At 41.9% G+C, this 22,314-nt stretch overlaps 1 protein-coding gene across 4 annotated transcripts in view; it reads right to left on the bottom strand.

The window, feature by feature from the left end:
* Window positions 1-22,314, bottom strand: part of LOC124711559 (lysine-specific histone demethylase 1A-like) — an 83,824-nt gene that overhangs the window by 7,494 nt on the left and 54,016 nt on the right. For all 4 annotated transcript variants that reach the window (XM_047241695.1, XM_047241696.1, XM_047241698.1 and 1 more), the window contains exon 9: window positions 15,625-15,834. In XM_047241695.1, the coding sequence (XP_047097651.1) occupies window positions 15,625-15,834 (210 nt within the window). The remainder of the gene's footprint in view (window positions 1-15,624; window positions 15,835-22,314) is intronic.

The raw sequence follows: 22,314 nt of genomic DNA, 5'->3' as shown, positions 1-22,314 counted from the left end.
TGAAAACTACTCCACATCTGTGTTGTAGGGGGTGGGTGGGACAACTTGCACACTTTCCAGTAAAGAATCGAAGTTCAAGATCTGAGTAACAACCACTGCATTGTGGTACCTGACCACTACTCATTGCCCTCCTTTCATCATAACATTATCTTCCATCAGTATGTTCCATTATTCTGTTAGTTTTTGCTGATATTTGTCAAGCACAGGTGAAACTTGAGACACAATGAAGCTACAAGCAATAACCTCATAACTATGACTTTATGCAAATGACCTATCCGACACATCGAAAGAGACACAATAATATCAATTTGGCAAGTGCGTGTCTTCTTCTTCTTCTTACATAGCTCCGTGACAAAAAGCAAGATGTATTTTCAGAATCAATTATTTCACTCTTCAGTGTAGTGTGCGCTGTTTTGAAACTTCCTGGCACATTAAAACTGTCATGCAGGCAAGATTTGAGTTTTGAGTTCTTGTTTAACGAGCATTTTAACCTGTCAGAAAGTTCCAAGGTGTATTTCCTCCATTATTTTATTTCTTTATTTGACGAGATCTCTTAGATCCACGTACCTACATGGGATACACATTTCTCAAAATCTGACTGGAGTCAATACAAATGAAATGCGGGACATCTGATTTACTCTTCTAATACATTGCTGAGAGGGCAAGAACATGTTGCCCATAAAAAATCAATCCATAGGACTTGAAAAAGAAATGATTTATATCAGATTTTCTTTTATTTTAAGGTATCGCAATTCAAACTGAATCAAAGTCTACGATTGAACACAGGTTGTCGAATGGGAAAAATCATTTTATAGGTATAAGAAATCGCAGTTCTAGTAACATGGTTACACTGTCTAATGGTTGTTTTCCACTCTTGGTATTCAACACACCTTATACTACATTTCTAAAATAGTTCGCTAAGCAGAAAATTGATCAGATCAAATAATGCGGGAATCAGTTTGAATATACATGTAAACTAAGATAGTGTCTATTACAAAAGAATGATTCCTTGACTGAAAAATTAGTGTCCATTTGTTTTCTGCAATTTCATTTTTCAGTTGTTGAAACTAAGGATGTTCTGTTCATCTGCACTAGGTATTCTGAGTCTCATAATTCTTGCTACATTCTGTATACTGTTTGCTGATTTTCTGTGTTGCGTACTGTGTTCTATGTTGACGAAAATGACCATGAAAGTCAGGCACAACTAAACAAAAAGAGAAAGGCGCACCAGGTTTGGCAGAGCAATCCTAAGTCAATTATCAAGAAAGAGAATATGGAGAAGCAAAGGCGGAAGCGCAGAGGAAAACTCGTGCTCTGAAAAACAAATGGTTGATGATGATATCTCAAGAAATGCAACACCTAGCAGACACTAACACCACTCAAGCTTTCTTCAGCATGGCAAAAACCATAGATGGCCCATGTCTCAAACTATTTAAATCTAGGGACGGCTCTACTCTCCTGGACAGTAATTCCATTAACAATGGTGGAACTACCATTCCCGCAAACTCTTGAACAAAGATCCGCAGATCAAAGAAACATCTTCCACAATTCCATAAAAACCCACATACCCTTTGATGAAGTTCCTTCTCTACAAGAAGTTGAGAAAGCTATTAAGCAACTTAAAAACAACAAAGCCACTGGATCAGATGGAATCCCTGATGAATATTTCAGGGAAGGTGGACGAATCCTCACTGGACGAATATTAATTCTCATTGTCAAAACATGGAGCACTGATAGTTACTATCTTCAAAAAAGTGTATAGAACTGGCAGTGTTAACTACTGTGGACTATCCCTCCTGTCTGCTGCTGGAAAAATGCGTGATCAAATTCTATCCAACTGCCTGATACCTCTCATTGAAGACTGTGTGTCTGAAAGACTGTGGATTTCAGCCTAATCACAGTACTACAGATATGATTTCCTGTGCTAGACAAATGCAGGGGAAGTGCAAAGAGCAACATTCTCTGCAGATGTAATTCATAGATCTTGCAAAGCCCTTCAACTCAATCAAAAGAGATGCCTTGCAGACAACATTAACCAAAGCAGGCTGTCCTGTGAAGTACATTAACACTGTTAGACTGCTGCATAACAACATGAGTGACATGGTTCTTGTCAACAACACCCGTGGACAGAATTTTCAAATCACAGTGAGTATGAGGCAAGGTTGTGTGATAGCTCCCACTCTGTTCTCAATATTTGTTGAAACTATACTTCATCTTGTCAATGGGAAACTGCCAAAGGACATAGAAATAGCATAAAGGACTGATAGTGGTTTGTTCAATCTCAGCTGACTACAAGCCAAGACTAAAATATCCACTACAATCACCATTAAATTTCAATATGCGGATGATAATGTCATTCTTGCCAACTCTTAAGGAGATCTGCAAGCAATCCTAAATGTATCTGAAGAAGCATATATGAGCATTGCCATCAAGCTATATGTATATACCATCTTTTACGTTTGGGTGAAATGAAATGAAATGAAATGAAGTTTGGGTGAGAAGTCTAGACTACTTACATAAGGCACAGAAAATGTCTGGAAAAGTATCACCAGCACTTTCTGAGAAGGATCCTAAGGGTGAAATGGACACACTAACATAAGTGTTATGGAAGAAGGAAACTCTACTAGCACTGAAGCCATCATCATCAAGCATCAACTCTGTTGGATGGGCCATCGTTCATACACCTGAATCCTGTCTTCCAAAACAAATTATGTGTTCCCAGATAAAGGGTGGTCGGAGAAAACTACAAAGACCACAAAATTGAAACAAATATGTATTAAAGGACGACACGAAAAGGTGTCAAATTGAAACTGATAACTGCATTGGTGAGTGGGTTGACTGGCGGGGGGTGGGGGTCAGAGACCAAACAAAGAAGTCATCGGTCCCTTGATCCAAGAGTGGTGCATACGTAAGCAGAGATGTCCTCCAAGAATATTTTCTGATCTAGTAGGGAGATTCATGACATAAAAAAGCAGAATGCTAAATACGTAATGAACATCTGTGGTATATTCAATAATAAAAGCGAGATGAAGGAAACAAGGAAGTAAGCAGGTGGGCACCCCTGGAGCTCTGCATGTTACGGGAAACATCCCACACCACAACTGTCACACCCCTGATCCGTTACAATCAAGAGTGCCCACTTCTCAACAGAGTGCGACATCTAAAACAGCAAACTGGGTGTGGAAGAAAGGAGGCAAACTAAATCTAAAAGCAATTAAAGCAACATAAAAGAGGGATGAAACAGTAGCTTAGTCAAGGCTGTATGGTCAGTGAACCCCAGACCAGGAGACACCCAATCCTCAATCACCCTGCCCCCCCCCCCCCCCCCCTCTCCAGCAATACATTGAAACCACATAACTGAGAATAAAAACCATTTTCATGGAGAAAACTGAGAAACATGTCAACCATGCAAAAATCATCCTCCAATATTAGAGGCAATGAGTCTGGAAGTCAATACTTAGCATGGAGGCCCAAAGAGAGAGGACATTCCAAGATATGAGCCACTGTCTGTAAGTCTCCACAACCACAATGTGGGGTGGCTTATTACACAAGGTTAACCGCTTATGATCAGGCCAAAGATGACATAGTACTGTTGATTCCTTCTGGGAGAAATGGAAGGAAGAGTGCCATGCTGCAGTAATCTCCTTGATTGTGCAGAGTTTTTTAGATGAGGCAGTTGCTTACCAGATGTCATGTGCACCTGCAAATCTGCACCTGGGAGCAGCAAAGTGAACAGGGAGCGAGTAAGTGGTACTCGAGCCAAATTGTCAGTCGGTTCATTTCCCAGGTACCCACATGACGTGGGATGCGCAGAAAGACAACTGAGCAGGCAACATGACGAAGGTTAGCGGGAAGATCATGAATAGCAGAGACCAAAGTGTGGCAAGAATAGCCCACTAATCTGGTACATACGAGGGCGGTTCAGAAAGTAACCTCCGATTGGCCACAGTGCGGGTTGTGGGGGGAGTAGCGACGCCATCTGTGCGTTCACGCACTCAACAGGTCAGTCGGCATCAAGCCGTGGTCGAGTGAACATCGTACTGTGCTAATTTAGTTTTTGTGGCAGTTTGAAATGTGTGCTGCAATAGAAAACCCCGCCAAATGTGAAGTGTGTGCTGTCATAAGGTTTTTTACAGCCAAAGGATATTCTGCAGCAGCTATTCATCGTGAGCTTTGTGCCGTGTACGGACCAAGAGTTATGAGTGAAGGAGTTGTCTGTGAATGGGTACGTTTATTTAAAAGTGGACGAGAAAACGTTCATGATGAAGAGAGGAGTGGTAGACCATCATTGGTGACTGACGAACTCGTTCAGACAGTTGATGCAAAAGTTGGTGAAAATCGACGTTTCTCAATGTCGGAGTTGTCTACTGGTTTTCCACAGATTTCTAAGACTCTCTTGTACGAGATAGTGACAGCAAGATTGGGTTACCGTAAGTTCTGTGCACGATGGGTGCCCAAAATTCTTACCGACCACCACAAAACTCAAAGAATGGCCTCTGCATTAGACTTTCTGTCACGTTATGAGGACGAAGGAGAACCATTGTTAAACAGAATCGTGACCGGTGTCGAAACCTGGATTAAGTACGTGAACCCTGAGACAAAAGAACAATCAAAGATGTGGGCACATTCAAATTCGCCTACCAAACCAAGAAAAGCCTCGCAAGATTTTTCTGCCAGAAAACTGATGGCAACGGTGTTTTGGGATGCCAAAGGGGTGTTGTTGGTTGAATTCATGGAACGTGGTACGACCATTAATCAAGACGCCTACTGTGAAACAATAAAAAAGTTACGACGGGCTATACAGAACAAACGCCGTGGTATGCTGACTTCCGGTATCGTTTTTTCGCACGATAACGCCCGTCCTCACTCTGCTCGCAGAACAACGGCCCTTCTTGAGTCCTTCAAGTGGGACGTTATCAACCATCCACCTTACAGCCCAGACCTGGCGCCAAGTGATTATCACCTCTTCATGCATTTGAAGAAATGGCTCGGGTCACAGCGGTTTGATGACGACGAAGAGCTCAAAGATGCGGTCACAGGCTGGCTCCAGGCACAAGCGGGTGATTTTTATGCAGAAGGAATTTCAAAGCTTGTGAAGAGATACGATAAGTGGCTCAATCGCTATGGAGACTATGTAGAAAAATAGTGCAAAGATGTAGTTGTAAGATGTATATATTAAAATATTTTTATTTAACTTGGTGTATTTTTTTTTAAATCAACCGGAGGTTACTCTCTGAACGGCCCTCGTATTAAAACATTGTCAAGAGGTGCATTGTCAAGAGACTGTTAGTGGCTATCAGCTCTGCCACAATCGCACTACATGTTACCGGCAATGAATGGCGTTACATTCCAGCAGATCTGATTCACGGCTTTAGAGCTGTCATTGTAAAAGATGGTAGCACCCTGGTACTGGACTTATCAGGTACCAGAAGGTCATGGAGGCGATCGAGATTTTATGACCTTGGAAGAGATCGATCCTAATCCATAGCCTGGGCAACATCCAAGGAGGAGTGCCGAAGAAAACATGGGAGTACAGTCCAGGGGTCCAGGGAGGTAAGACGGAGATCTTGAGAGGGAAGCAAAGTGCATTCCAACTGGTACCCCCACTCGAGGGCAGGTATCTGGACAACGATATCTCTCGTATGCAAAGAGAATGGGATATGTGGGATGTTCAGGGAATTGAAGAATACTGGTTGCATAGGAGACCGAGAGTTGGTACTGTTGAATCTGAAGAAGGAAGATCCCAACTTTAGCAAAGAGATAATCTATGGAATAATCCAAAAGGCACCACTGGCCAGACATACACCACAATGGCAGACTGGGTCTAACAGTTTTAATGCTGGAGGAGCTGCTGAGCCATAAACCTGGCAACCATAGTCCAGTTGGGGTGAAACCAGGGTCCCAGTAAATATGGAGCAAGGAAGCAGAGCTTCTGCATGCACCTGGTCTTCAGGTGACACATATCTACATTTACAAAAACATCATACTCAGCAAGCCACCTAATGCTGTGTGGCGGAGGATACTTTCGGTACCACTATCTGATCCCTCCAACCCTGTTCCACTTGCAAATAGTGCATGGGAAGAATGATTGTCAGTAAGCCTCTGTATTGGCTCTAATTTCTCGAATTTTCTCCTCGTTGTCAATTTGCGAGATGTATGTGGGGGGAAGTAATATGTTGTCTGACTCCTGAAAAGTGCTGTCCTGAACTTTTAATAGTAAATCTCTCCGTGATGCATGCCTCTCTTGTAACGTCTACCAGTGGAGTTTGTTTAGCATCTCGTAATGCTCTCTCGCCAGCTAAACGATCCCATGACGAAACGTGTCGCTCTTCGTTGGATCTTCTCTATCCGCTCTATCAGTCCTATCTTATAGGGATCCCAGATAGATGAACAACACTCAAGAATCGGGCAAAAAAGTGCCTTGTACGCTACTTCTTTCGTGAATGAGTTACATTTCCTTAAGATTCTTCCAATGAACCTGAGTCCGGTGTCTGCTTTTCCCACTATCTGTTTTATATGGTCATTCCACTTAAGGCTGCTCTGGACATTTAAGCCAAGATATTTTACGGCAGACGCTGTCTCCAGCTGTTTGTCATCAGTAGTGTAGTTGTACAGTAGTGCATTTTCCTATGTATGCGCAATATGTTACATTTATTTACGTTCAGGGTCAACTGCCAGAGTCTGCACCGTTCATCAATTCTCTGCAGATCATTCTGCATATTCTTACTATTTTCTGGCATTGCTACTTTGATATAGACAACTGCATCATCTGTGAACAGCCTTAGAGAACATCTGACACTTTCTACTAGATCATTTATATATATTGTAAAACAGAAACTGTCATATCACACTTCCCTGTGGTACTCCGGATATTACCTTTACATCTGTCGATTTAGTTCCATAAAGAGCGATGTGTTGAGTTCTATCTGCAAGAAAGTCTTGAATCCAATCACAGGTCTACTCTGATACTCTGTAAGGTTGTATTTTTTTCATTAAACTGCAATGCGGGACGGTGTCAAATGCTTACTGAAATCAAGGAACATGGCATCAACCTCAGCGCCGTTGTTCACTGCGCTGTGGATCTCATGGATGAACAGAGTGAACTGAGTTTCACAGGACCTCTGTTTGTGGAATCCAGGCTGATTATACAGAGGAGATGCTCATTTTCCAAGAACATCATAATTTTTTTAGCATAAAACATGTTCCATAATTCTACAACAGATTAACGTCAACGATATAGACCTTTCTTAAAAACGTGAATGACCTGCACTTTTTTCCAGTCATTAGGTACTTATTGTTGTTCAAGAAATCTAGGATAAATTACTGCTAGAAGGGGAGCAAGTTCTTTCGCATAATCTGTACAGAATCTTATAGGTATACCATCCGGTCCTGAAGCTTTTCCACTACTAAGCGATTGTAGCTGCTTTTGAATTCCGCAGTCAGTAATCTCAATAGCTGCCGTTTTGATGTTCATACAATGATTGAAAGGAGGGACAGTGTTACAATCTTATGCGGTGAAGCAACTTTGGAAGGCTGAATTCAATAGTTCGGCCTTCTCCCTGTTATTTTCCATTCTGGTGCCAGTGTGGTCACTGAGAGAATGAATGCATGATTTTGACCCACTTACTGATTTTACATACGACCAAAATCTCTTAGGGTTTTTATTCAGGTTAGTTGACAATGTTTTACTTTCAAAATCATTGAATGCTTCTCCCATTGCTCTCCTTACACTCACTTTCGCTACATTCAGCTTTTGTTTGTCAGCTAGGTGTTTACTTCTCTTGAATCTGAGACGAAGTGCTCTTTGTTCACATAGCACATTTCTAACACGGTTATTAAATCATGGTGGATCTTTCCAATCCCTTAAAACCTTATTCGGAACACGCTTGTCAAGTGCATATTGAATGATGCCTTTGAATTTTTTCCATTTGTTCTTCATTCTCCACATCTTCGTTCTCATCACTGAATATTTGATGCTGACTGCTGAGGTATTCTGAAATTTGTATCCTGTCACCCTTGCTGAGCAAATATATCTTCCTACCTTTCTTAACATTCCTTGTAGGACTCATTGTCATAGATGCTATCGGAGCCTTATGATCACTGATACCTTCTTCTATGATAACTGATTCGATAAGTACAGGTCTGTTTGTTGCCAAGAGGTCTAAGATGTTACCCTCACAAGTTGGTTCTCTAACTATCTGCTCAAGACAATCATCGGACAAAACGTCCAGAACAATGCCACACGATTCCCTATTTCTGGCACCAGTTTTGATGGCATAACATTCCCACTCTATACCTGGCTAGTTGAAGTCACCCCCTATTACCTCGGCATGATCAGGAAAATTACTGATGATATTCTGCGAGTTCTGTCTGAAGCACTCTTTTTGTTTGCATGTGTAGTGAGAGAAGTGTTATGAAACAATGTGTGTATAGTGTGTGCAGTGACTGATAGTAAGATATGAATGTACAGTGTGGCATTACATTATTTAATAAGTTATTTGTACAAAAAGGACTGTATACCAGAAGTAAATCTAATGATTGTCTCTAACTAGAAATCTGTAAATGTATATGTACATGAATTAGCTTATTTTAAATTGGTCTAAACTTGTAAACACTTTGACATGTCCTATATCCTTGTAAAAAGAGATCTACAGATTAATAAAGCTACTGCTGCTACTACTACTACTACTACTACTAACTACAGAGCCTGACCGAGGTGGTCTATAAAAGCATTCAATCACCATTTTTGACTGTTCTTTGATACTCAATTTCACCCAGATTAATTCATATTCAGAATCCATGATAACTTTGCTAGATTTTATCGTATTTTTTACTACAATAAACACGCTGCCGCCATTGGCAACTAACCATGGGTAGCCAAGACAACTTTTTATAAATATGGAGGCCAAATAAAAACGATGGTGTTAATATGTTCAGCTGTTGGGTATCTAAATAGAGTTCTCAGTCAGGATGGTTTGTGGTACGACGGCAGAAATCCATGACCCTCATTTTTGTAGGAGAGAAATGGAAATCATGGGAGAGAGCCCACACACAGGCCCACTGTATGGCACCTGGAAGCTGGTATTCAGCAGAGGCTGCTAAATGGCAAAATTGTCAACCTGCAATGCAGGGGCCACCAGGGACCCAACAAAGGTCACTAGCCCATCGATGGTGATGAGGAAGACAGTTACACTCAACACACAGCCCTGATGGATGCCATTCTCTTGGTTAGGTGGGGAGCTGAATGAAGTGCCGACTCTGGCCCAGAACAACTGCTGGATTAAAACTGGTAGAGGGCCTCAAAAGTCCCAGTCATGGAGGGTAAGTAAACTGTGGTGTTGCCAAGAGGTGTCCTATGCCTTGTGCAAGTCAAACAACACTGCAATTAAGCTTTGGTATTTAAAAAAAGCCTGTCAAACTGCTGCTTCCAACAGAAGCAGATGGTCGGTTGTGGATGTCCCTCATGGAAACCACATGGATAGGGAGATAAAATGCTCCAATATTCAAGAACTGAGCATAATTTGGGGGGAACCATCCTTTCAAGCAGTTTGCAGAGTACATAGGTCAGGCTACCTGGGCAGTAACCGCTGAGAGATGTTGGGTTCTTGCCTGGGTTAGAATCTGGGACATCTATGTTTTCTCGCCATTGTGAAGGGAAGGCTCTTTGAAGCAAAATACAATTGAAGATCTTGCCTTTGAGAAACATTCAGGTGTTGGTTCACCTGACTGAGAATTGAAACAGGGCCTTGAGCTGTGTCATAGGAAAAGGCAAGAGCTTGGAGTAGTCCTCAGATAGTGAAGGCTTCATTACAGGTTTCAGCTTGGTCGCAAGTGAAGCTTAAGGGTATGTCTTCAATTTGTCGCTTCCACAGTAGAAAGGTAGCCTGGTAAGAAGAGGATGCTGCTGGTGTCACAAAGTGGGCCACAAGGTGTTCTGCTATAACCGATAAATCGGTACAATGACCATCCTGTACGACAAGACCTAGAACAGCTGTTCATCATTAGTGGACCATAAGACCACAGAGCTTGGTCCATACCTAAGATGAAGAGGCATTCATCCCCATGGAGGAAACACAGTGCTCCCTGCTTCTTTCTCACTTGTTTGATTGGATAATGAGCCTTATTACAAGGTTGGTCAGAAAAGAATCTTGTTTGAATTGTTGCAGGGCTCTTCAACAATCCTGAATAGCCATTGCAATGTCTTTGATCCACTATGGTGCCAGCCGACAATGGGGGAGGGGGGCCTGTAGAAACAAGACTAGCGATTCCAGTGGCTTGGTTGACCACGACAGAAATGCTTTGCACAATCTCATCAATACAATCCAACAGAGGTGGCAAATGTAACAGCAGAGGCATACAAAGGCCAGATGGCTCTGTGAACTGCCCACTGTGATAGTCGATCTGTCTGCTGGTGGCAAGGAACCAACACGATCACCGAAAAGTGGTCACTGTCGCAAAGGTCCTTGTATGGTGACCAATATAGCGAACATACAAGATTAGGGGAGGAGACCACTAAATCAACAGATGAAAAGGTGCCATGGGTGGCACTGAAGTGGGCAGGACAACCATCGACGAGGTGGCACAGGGGGAGGAGGAGGAGGGGGTGATGGTTGTGATGTTAGTGTAACTGATGATTATATCCATGCAGACATTCGTATTTCTTCTTTTCCTCAGTATACAACAGGTGGTCAACAGATTTTTATTCCTGGATCTTCTATTCTTTCTTGAAAACTGGGCAATCTGGCGAACATAGACGATACTCCACACAACTGACACACAAAGGCGGATGATCACAAGGACTGTCTTCATGGAGTGACCCTCCACAGTTTCCACATTTTGGATCTCCCAGACAACGGGATGACATATGCCTGAAGCGTAAACATCTGAAGCACCTCATAGACGGTGGGACATATGGTTTTGAATCGCACCTGGGGGTTTTGAATCGCACCTGTACACCATGACGTTAACTTTCTCCAAGAGGACATTCCCTTCGAGGGCTAAGATAAAGATGCCTGTATCCACGATTATCTTTCGGCTCATTTTGTACACATCTGTCAAAATGTTCACCTCTCCAGAGGAGATTACTCAGCAGCTCCTCATCTGTGTGGAGTGAAGATCTCTGCAGAGGATGATACTTTGGACAATATTCAATGTTTTATGTGGGGCAATGGTAACAGATATGTCAAGTAGACAATCATATGCCTAAAGAACGACGGAGTGGGCAGCAGAGGAACTTTTAATTAATAACGAACCAGTTCATATTTTTCCCAGAGACCTAACTTCCTCAAGTTCGTCTACAATGTTTTCAACAATAAATAATGGTTTTGTTGCAAAAAAAGTATCCCCCATCAGTCCAAGTACATATCAAGTATTCGGTGAAGTATTTCGTGTCTGGTTTGTCCCTCTTCCCACAGTGTAGCCAGGGAAGAAAACAGTACGGAGTCATATGTCATAATAACCTTCCCCACCTCAAGACACTGCTGGGGCCTTGCGGCCACTAGGGAAGAGGGTTTAATTCACTTCATGTGTGAATCTTCCGAATGGGGGCTCTCCCCACCAGTGCCACCCAGCCACAGCCACCTGGCCAGTAAACCATTGTCTGGAGACCCCACACATCGGCCATAATGGACACACTCAGGCACCAAAGTGTGGTCTCTGTGTTGCCAGGGGCTACCAAAGTGCAGGTACTTGATGGAAAATGCCTCCCCCTTCCTCACCCGGAGAACTGGGTTGTCCCTCTTCCCACAGTGTAGCCAGGGAAGGAAATATTATGGGGTCATATTCCTCTACATCATAATAACCTGAGAAAATTCTGGTCATATGTAAAATTGCTAAGCGGGTCTAAGGCTTCTATTTAGACTCTTGTTCACCAGTTTGGTGTGCCAGTTGAAGATAGCAAAACAAAAACTGAAATTTTAAATTTCACAATTATGAAATCATTCAAACAGGAGAATTGTGCAAATATACCATCATTTGACCATTGGACAGGCTCCTGCACAGACAACATAATAATAAGCATACCTGGCATATAGCACCAACTGAAAGATTTGAAAGCAAATATATCACCAGGTCCAGATGGAATCACAGTTCGATTTTTAAAAAGAGTACTTTATGGCATTAGCCCCTAAATTCATTTGATTTTATTGTGAATCTCTCACCCATTGGAAAAAAGCGCAGGTGACTCCAATATATAAGAAGGGTAAAAGGATGGACCTTCAAAATTACAGACTAATATCCCTAACATCTGTTGCTGCAAAATCCTTGAACATATTTCGAGTTCGAATATAATGAACCTTCTTGAGATGGACAGGCTTATGTCCACAAATCAGCATGGTTTCAGAAGGCATCGCTTGTGCGAAACTCAGCTTGCCCTTTTCTCACGTGACATACTGAGAATTGTGGATGAATGTGATGGGCAGATTCTATATTTCTACATTTCCGGAAATAATTTGACACAGTGCTTCACTGCAGGCTGTTAACAAAGGTATGAGCAGATGAAATAAGTTCACAGGTATGTGAATGGCTCCAAGAACTCTTAAATAATAGAACCCAGTATGTCGCCTCGACGGTGAGTGTTCATCAGTGACTAGGGTATCATTAGGAGTGCCCCAGGGAAGTGTGACAGGACCACTGTTGTTTTCTTTATATAGGGTGGGCAGCAATCTACGGTTGTTTGCTGCTGATGCCGTGGTGTACAGTAAGGTGTCGAAGTTGAGTGACTGTAGGACGATACAAGATGACTTAGAAAAATATCCAGTTGATGATGAATGGCAGCTAGCCTTAAGTGTGGATAAATTTGAGTTAATGCAGATTAGTAGGAAGATCAAACCTGTAATGTTCGTATACAGTATTACTAGTGTCCTGCCTGATACAGCCAAGTCGCTTAAATATCTAGGCATAATGTTGCAAAGCGATATGAGGTAGAATGAGCACATGAGAACTGTGGTAGGGAAGGCGAATGATTGACTTCGGTTTATTGGGAGAATGTTAGGAAAGAATGGTTCGCCTGTAAAGGAGACCGCATGTGGGACACTGGTGCGACCTATTCTTGAACACTGCTCGAGTGTTTGGGAAATGCACCAGATCAGGTTGAAGGCAGACGTCAAGGCAATTTCAGGGGAGGGTGGCTACATTTGTTACTGGTAGATACATACAACACATAAGAGTTATGGAAATGCTTCGGGAATTCAAATGGGAACCTCTGGAGGGAAGGCGACATTCTTTTCGACTGTATGGCGGCTTGCGGATTATCTGCGTAGATGCAGATGAACCTTTCCCATCTGAAGACAATGCCGAGCCTTGTGTTTACTTCACTTCATGTGCAAATCTTCTGCATGGTACTACCCAATCCGAATGGGGGCTCTCCCCACAGGTGCCACACAGCCACAGCCGCTCGGCCAGTAATCCACTGCCTGGAGTTACTAAGCCTCAGCCATAATGGGCACACACCCCTTGTCTTGCATCGGGAGTTTCCAGTTCAGGCACCAACAGTGTGATCTCTGTGTTGTCAGGGGGGCTACCACCAGGCAGGCACTTGATGGACAACCCCCCCCCCCCCCCCCCCACCTTCGCCCTACAACAGAACAACAGAATGGCTACTGTGCTGGGTTTTGGGTGTATTACCTTTACAATAAAGATGGGGTAGTGCAAAGAGAGAAAAGACAAAAACTGGAATCAACACCGCATTGGGCAATTTTTCCCTGCATAGTCTGCACTTCCGTAAAATTTGGAGGAATAGTAAGTCAAACCCAACATGGGTACCATACAATTAAGAACAAAAAGTTGGAGGATGCCAGATGTGAAGAACATAAGTGTTCAAAATCACAAACAAGATATAAGTACAATCGGCACCAAGAAGACAATGCAATGGAAAGGCAGGGAGGAAAAACAAATAGTAGAAGGATACACTTGCAGCACAGAAAGGTGAGTAGCACAGCAAGGTCTGGGGCCCCGTGGTGGCCTAGCACATACTCACAAAGGAGGTGTGAGCCTCCTGAGGGTGGTAAACTGCGAAACTACTGCACTTCATCATCCAGGAAGGCTTTGTAATGTTTTTAGCAAAGGATACGGAAAACAGAGCCTGACAAGTACAATGGCAGGAAACAATGGGAGCTCCTAAGGATAAGCTAACAATACATAGCCAGTCCCTGCTACAACAGATGTGTGTCAACAACGTGGAAACATCTGCAACCCCTGGATTGGCCTCTACCGCCACTTCAGATCCCATAGAAACAGTTTCGAAAAAGACATTCATACTCGTCAGTGAGTGATTGCTCATCACTATGTTGTCATACCATTTCTCTTATTATCAAACATCCACTGACAGTCAACAATATGAGAAAAAGATAGGTACTTACACATTAGTCTTTGGTTACACCCTTCGTCAGGAAAAAAAACCACACACACACCGTGACATCTGCTTGCTTTTGTATGTAAGTGTGTGTGTGTGTGTGTGTGTGTGTGTGTGTGTGTGTGTGTGTGTCCTTTTCTGATGAAGACTGGCCGAAAGCTAACGTATAACTATCTTTTTTGTTGTGTCTGTCTGCAACTTAACATGTCATTTATATGGTTAGTAGCACTCTATCTTTTCCTATATTGTTGATATTCCAAACGAGTTTCGATTGTTTGATTCACTGACAATCATGAGAGATTTATTTCCCCTTCCTTTTTATCACAATGTTCTTGGCACGTAGGATTCACATTATTTTAACTATCTTTTTTCCCCCTTGAGCTATTGTCTTAGGTCAATATAGACAGATAAGATTCAGCAAGCCAGGGTCTGGGTGCTATCAGGGATTGAGGTGGGGGTTATATAAGCTCCAAGGCGAGTACAGGATGTTATGAATTTGAAAAATTCACTCTTCCTGCACTCACAAATTCTTCCTGTCTCTATTTTGTCTGTACAGACACCCCCCCCCCCCCCAAATCTACTCCTCCACATCAACATGCATTCATGAGCTCACATGTGTAGTATCCATACATTTCTATCCCATGCACTTGTTGCCTCTTCCTCCCAGCCACTAACTATCCTTTCCAAACCCTGCCTCCCACTTCCCCCCTCTTTTTTTCCCTTTGCCCATTCTACCTGAAACAATCCTTCACACAGAGCGGGAATAACAAATATAAGCTGGATCTTTATCCCACACATTTCAAGGCTGTTTCTTGTCAATGACTGGCTCTTTCAACAAAATGTCACTAATTTTTTTTGATGACTTCCAAAGAGTAAAAAACATGAACTGTGTGTGTGTGTGTGTGTGTGTGTGTGTGTGTCTAAATGTGGTGCACAGAAGAAGCGCATGCCAACCATCATTTCAATGCCTTTGAAGTTTTGAAAGTCTAGACAAATGGGATCAACCTGATTACTTTGGCTACACCCTTGAATGTAATACATAAGTAAAAATAAGCTGTACATTACTCTGTAAATTAATGAAGTATTTTTTAGTAATAATTGTGTGGCAACTACTAGCTACTAGAATATAGGCAATGTTGAAAGCTAATTCTCACAGTGAATTCTGTACACGGCTTTGTGTGATATTATGTTTGTTCATTACTGCATCAAATTTGTGTTGTACTTAATTACCAGTTTTGAACATTACCCATATTTTAAACTTTTTGGTACAATACCTTATTAAGATTTCCAAAACCAAGACGCTGTATTGCTGCTACTTTCCAGTCAGGTAGTGGTGGAACAAACTGTATAACATTTGGTCTGCCAGTATCCTGAGCAGCAGCAGAAGTTGATTGCTTGAGCACTCCGAGAGGAAGGGTACATAGTATAGCATCACCTTTAAAGTTCAGTGGATTTCCATGGCAACGCGAATCAGTTGCCAGAACCTGTAATCACAATTTACTTGTGTGTGACAAAAGAAAATGTTAGTTTGATAAAAAAGTCAAAGTTGAGTAGAACTAATCTGTTTAGGTAATAATACTAAAACGATGGAAAGTCCATAGTGGAATGTAACAGTATTATGAAAAGGATAGTTGCTATCCACCATCAAGCAGAGATGCTGAGTCTTACGTGAGTGCAACAAAGAGGTCGTCAAAAAATGAGCTTTTGGCCAACAAGATCTTTGTCGAAAATACACACACACACACACACACACACACACACACACACACACACACACACGTGCACGCGCGTGCAAAACAACTCACACACACATGACCAATCTCTGGCAGCTGAAGCCAGTCTGGCTGAGAGAGAGAAAGACTGACTTTTAAATATATGCATAAGCTGCATCCACATATCTAATGCTTAAGGACATGAAAAATTCACATTTTTGATTAATGCGAATATAGATGCAAATCTATATAGATGCAAATCCCTCCATGAACCATGGACCTTGCCGTTGGTGGGGAGGCTTGCGTGCCTCAGCGACACAGATAGTCGTACCGTAGGTACAACCACAACGGAGGGGTATCTGTTGAGAGGCCAGACAAACGCGTGGTTCCTGTAGAGGGGCAGCAGCCTTTTCAGTAGTTGCAAGGGCAACAGTCTGGATGATTGACTGATCTGGCCTTGTAACAATAACCAAAACGGCCTTGCTGTGCTGGTACTGCGAACGGCTGGAAGCAAAGGGAAACTACGGCCGTAATTTTTCCCGAGGGCATGCAGCTTTACTGTATGATTAAATGATGATGGTGTCCTCTTGGGTAAAATATTCCGGAGGTAAAATAGTCCCCCATTCGGATCTCCGGGCGGGGACTACTCGAGGATGTCGTTATCAGGAGAAAGAAAACTGGCGTTCTATGGATCGGAGCGTGGAATGTCAGATCCCTTAATCGGGCAGGTAGGTTAGAAAATTTAAAAAGGGAAATGGATAGGTTAAAGTTAGATATAGTGGGAATTAGTGACGTTCGGTGGCAGGAGGAACAAGACTTCTGGTCAGGTGACTACAGGGTTATAAACACAAAATCAAATAGGGGTAATGCAGGAGTAGGTTTAATAATGAATAGGAAAATAGGAATGCGGGTAAGCTACTACAAACAGCATAGTGAACACATTATTGTGGCCAAGATAGATACGAAGCCCACACCTACTACAGTAGTACAAGTTTATATGCCAACTAGCTCTGCAGATGACGAAGAAATTGAAGAAATGTATGATGAAATAAAAGAAATTATTCAGATAGTGAAGGGAGATGAAAATTTAATAGTCATGGGTGACTGGAATTCGAGTGTAGAAAAAGGGAGAGAAGGAAACGTAGTAGCTGGATATGAATTGGGGCTAAGAAATGAAAGAGGAAGCCGCCTGGTAGAATTTTGCACAGAGCACAACTTGATCATAGCCAATACTTGGTTCAAGAATCATGAAAGAAGGTTGTATACATGGAAGAACCCTGGAGATACTAAAAGGTATCAGATAGATTATATAGTGGTAAGACAGAGATTTAGGAACCAGGTTTTCAATTGTAAGACATTTCCAGGGGCAGATGGGGACTCTGACCACAATCTATTGGTTATGACCTGTAGATTAAAACTGAAGAAACTGCAAAAAGGTGGGAATTTAAGGAGATGGGACCTGGATAAACTGAAAGAACCAGAGGTTGTACAGAGTTTCAGGGAGAGCATAAGGGAACAATTGACAGGAATGGGGGAAAGAAATACAGTAGAAGAGGAATGGGTAGCTTTGAGGGATGAAGTAGTGAAGGCAGCAGAGGATCAAGTAGGTAAAAAGACGAGGGCTAGTAGAAATCCTTGGGTAACAGAAGAAATATTGAATTTAATTGATGAAAGGATAAAATATAAAAATGCAATAAATGAAGCAGGTAAAAAGGAATACAAACGTCTCCAAAATGAGATTGACAGGAAGTGCAAAATGGCTAAGCAGGGATGGCTAGAGGACAAATGTAAGGATGTAAAGGTATATATCACTAGACGTAAGATAAATACTGCCTACAGGAAAATTAAAAGAGACCTTTGGAGAATAGAGAACCACTTGTATGAATATCAAGAGCTCAGATGGAAACCCAGTTCCAAGCAAAGAAGGGAAAGCAGAAAGGTGGAAGGAGTATATAGAGGGTCTATACAAGGGCGATGTACTTGAGGACAATATTATGGAAATGGAAGAGGATGTAGATCAAGATGAAATGGGAGATATGATACTGTGTGAAGAGTTTGACAGAGCACTGAAAGACCTGAGTCGAAACAAGGCCCCCGGAGTAGACAACATTCCATTGGAACTACTGACGGCCTTGGGAGAGCCAGTCCTGACAAAACTCTACCAACTGGTGAGCAAGATGTATGAAACAGGCGAAATACCCTCACACTTCAAGAAGAATATAGTAATTCCAATCCCAAAGAAAGCAGGTGTTGACAGATGTGAAAATTACCGAACAATCAGTTTAATAGGCTGCAGCTGCAAAATACTAACACGAATACTTTACAGACGAATGGAAAAACTAGTAGAAGCCAACCTCGGGGAAGATCAGTTTGGATTCCGTAGAAATACTGGAACATGTGAGGCAATACTGACCTTATGACTTATCTTAGAAGGAAGATTAAGGAAAGGCAAACCTACGTTTCTAGCATTTGTAGACTTAGAGAAAGCTTTTGACAATGTTGACAGGAATACTCTCTTTTAAATTCTAAAGGTGGCAGGGGTAAAATATAGGGAGTGAAATGCTATTTACAATTTGTACAGAAACCAGATAGCAGTTATAAGAGTCGAGGGACATGAAAGGGAAGCAGTGGTTGGGAAGGGAGTAAGAGAGGGTTGTAGCCTCTCCCCGATGTTATTCAATCTGTATATTGAGCAAGCAGTAAAGGAAACAAAAGAAAAATTCCGAGTAGGTATTAAAATCCATGGAGAAGAAATAAAAACTTTAAGGTTCGCCGATGACATTGTAATTCTGTCAGAGACAGCAAAGGACTTGGAAGAGCAGTTGAATGGAATGGACAGTGTCTTGAGAGGAGTATATAAGATGAACATCAACAAAAGCAACACGAGGATAATGGAATGTAGTCGAATTAAGTCAGGTGATGCTGAGGGAATTAGATTAGGAAATGAGACACTTAAAGTAGTAAAGGAGTTTTGCTATTTGGGGAGCAAAATAACTGATGATGGTCGAAGTAGAGAGGATATAAAATGTAGACTGGCAATGGCAAGGAAAGCATTTCTGAAGAAGAGAAATTTGTTAACATCGAGTATAGATTAAAGTGTCAGGAAGTCTTTTCTGAAAGTATTTGTATGGAGTGTAGCCATGTATGGAAGTGAAACATGGAAGATAAATAGTTTGGACAAGAAGAGAATAGAAGCTTTTGAAATGTGGTGCTACAGAAGAATGCTGAAGATTAGATGGGTAGATCACATAACTAATGAGGAAGTATTGAATAAGATTGGGGAGAAGAGAAGTTTGTGGCACAACTTGACCAGAAGAAGGAATCGGTTTGTAGGACATGTTCTGAGGCATCAAGGGATCACCAATTTAGTATTGGAGGGCAGCGTGGAGGGTAAAAATCGTAGAGGGAGACCAAGAGATGAATACACTAAGCAAATTCAGAAGGATGTAGGTTGCAGTAGGTACCGGGAGATGAAGAACCTTGCACAGGATAGAGTAGCATGGAGAGCTGCATCAAACCAGTCTCAGGACTGAAGACCACAAGAACATCATATGCAAATACTGCCTCAAAATACAAAATTACCTAATAAACGGTATTTCATTGCGAACTGTATCCTGAAGAACTATTTTATCAAAGGTCTTTTGAAACAGCTTTATTTTTTGCATATTTTCTGCTTACTTATATTGTACAATATCTGGTAAAGACCAGCTTTAAAAGAAAATGCTTATAAGAAGGTGTTTGCAAAATAAACGCAACACTATATCATGGCACTCTTAAGTTATGTTCTACTATCACATCAGTTGTGGATGGTTGAATGGTATAGCAAACTAGGACTTTACTGTGGGACCTTTCCATCTTGTTAGAATCAAGAAACACTTACATTTGCCCGCTAGCTAGAGCTGGCATTAATGGGGCATTTTAACATGACAGTTTTAGGTGTTGTTGTTGTTGTTTTGAACTATAGTTGTGTATGAAATTAGTAGAGGTCAGGGCTGAGCTACCTCTTTTACAATGCTGCCTATCTCAGTAAGCAACTACATGGTAGCCATTGTGAAACACTTTGTGCTCTCTATTTTGCTTTGGGTTGTGTAGTGCTCATAGTTTTTGGTTGTTATTTTGAAACATGTCAAGACTCATCCTGCTTCATCGTAGGGTTTGAGTGAAAATCTCACAATGATCATGTGTCAGTTGTTCTGCTTCTGCAGGAGTGTAAATTACGGTTGTAGACTGGCTGCCCTGTGAGAGGCAGCTGGAACCTTTTCCCCCCGTCTGCTCCTCACCCCTCTGGCAATCAAAGTTCTTGATTGTTCACACTTGTGCCTCAGTCTCACATTACGTTGCCCACACTATAGTGACTTGAAAACAAAAGAGATCAACGTATTTTGACCACAATGAGAGTCTCCCTATGAAGCATGAACACAGTAGTAGTACAACCAAAAATAACTCTCATGTATCTTACCAATTCTATCTGTAGCGTTGTCAAGTATGGGCCATACAATAGGATTTTGTAGTGATCAAATTGGTGGGAAAAGATAGATAATGTCTTGAAACACCTTGAATCTACTCTGTTTACTGATGACATAATGCTGCTGCTCCTGGGCCGTAACAATCGTTTGTTGAAAACTTAAAACTGAACCAAAAGAAGAAAACAAGAAGATGTCAAAAAAATCCAGAAGTTTTTATAAAATGAAACAGTCCAGTCGAAGAGCTCTTGCCATGCACAATAAAAACTATTCATTCTCTTTTACTATACTTTTTTATTTCCTTCATCCATTTCAAGTACTAAGGTTTAGCCTTTAGGCATGTAATAAAGCAATCTTTTAAATTTAATGTAGATAAAAAAGTCTACTCACCAAGCAGGAGCAGAAAAATACACATATAAAAGTATTAAAGTCTGCACGCTTTTGGAGCTTGAAGAAGGAAAAAGGGTGAAGGAAAATGACTGGTGAGGTTTAGTAAACAAATGATTAAAATTTCAGGAAAATTTCAAGACAAAGGGCTTCACAAATTGAACAATTCAATAATGCGTTGGTCCACCTGTGGCCCATATGCAAGTAGTTATTCACCTTGGCACTGATTGTCAGAATTGGTGGGTGTCCTCTGGAGGAATACTGTGCCAAATTCTGTTCAACTGCACATTAGATCATCAAAATGCCGAGCCGGTTGGAGGGCCATGGCTGTAATACTCCAAATGTTCTCAATTGGGGAGAGACCTGGTGATCTTGCTAGCCAAGATAAGGTTTGGTAAACACGAAAACAAGCAGTAGAAAATCTTGCCACATGTAGGCAGACATTATTTTGCTCAAATGTACGCTCAGGATGGCTTCAAGGACAACAAAGCAAGGCAGTCAACATATCACTGTGCTGTAAGGGTGCAGCAGATAACAACCAAAGGGGCCCTGATATGAAATTGCATCCCAGACCATGACTCCTGATTGTCAGGCCAAATGGCAGGTGATAGTCAGGTTGGTATCCCTGAGTTGAGAATGTCTGATTTATGAGCAGGGCACTCCAACCAGCTCATTATTTTGGTGATCTAACATGCCAGATGGACTGAATTTGGCATGATATCCCTCAGGAGGACACCCAACAACTCTATCAACCAATGACAAGGCAAATAACTGCTTGCATAAGGGCCAGAGGTGGACCAATGCATTGTTGACTTGCTCAATTTGTGAAGCTCTATCTCTTGAATAAATCATACAATTTTCCTGAAATTGTAATCATTTGTTTGTCTGTAAATCTGCATTACATCCATGATATTTCCATCTCATTCGGGCAATTGATACATTGTTTTTGTATCAGAGTGTATACATACACACACTGTCCAGTCACATTAATGTGACCACCTATCAAACCCTGCAGCACAGACCACTGAGAGATGTGCATGAAGAGTCTCAACGAGGCTCTGGAAGGTATCAACAGGGATGTGGAGCCTTGCCAGCTCCAGTGTTGTGACCAGCTGTACTAGGTTTTTCGATAGAGGTTCCATGGCACAAACAGTCTGATCAACATGGTCCCATATATTCTTGATTTGGTTTAAGTCCGGGGAGTTCAGTGGCCTAGGGAATATGGTAAACTCATCCTGGTGCTCTTCGAACCATGCGTGTATCCTATGAGGTGTGCGACACATTGCATTGTCCACCTGTTAGATGCCATCATGCCGAGGAAAAATAGCATCTACGGGTAGGCATGGTCTCTAAGGATAGATGCATACTTGTATTGATCCACTGCATCTTCCAGAATGATGAG

This window comes from Schistocerca piceifrons, chromosome 8 (assembly GCF_021461385.2).
Source record: "Schistocerca piceifrons isolate TAMUIC-IGC-003096 chromosome 8, iqSchPice1.1, whole genome shotgun sequence".
In the NCBI taxonomy this organism is placed as follows: domain Eukaryota; kingdom Metazoa; phylum Arthropoda; class Insecta; order Orthoptera; family Acrididae; genus Schistocerca; species Schistocerca piceifrons.
Note: the sequence above shows the minus strand (reverse complement) of the source record. Positions and strands in the feature narration are given on the sequence as shown.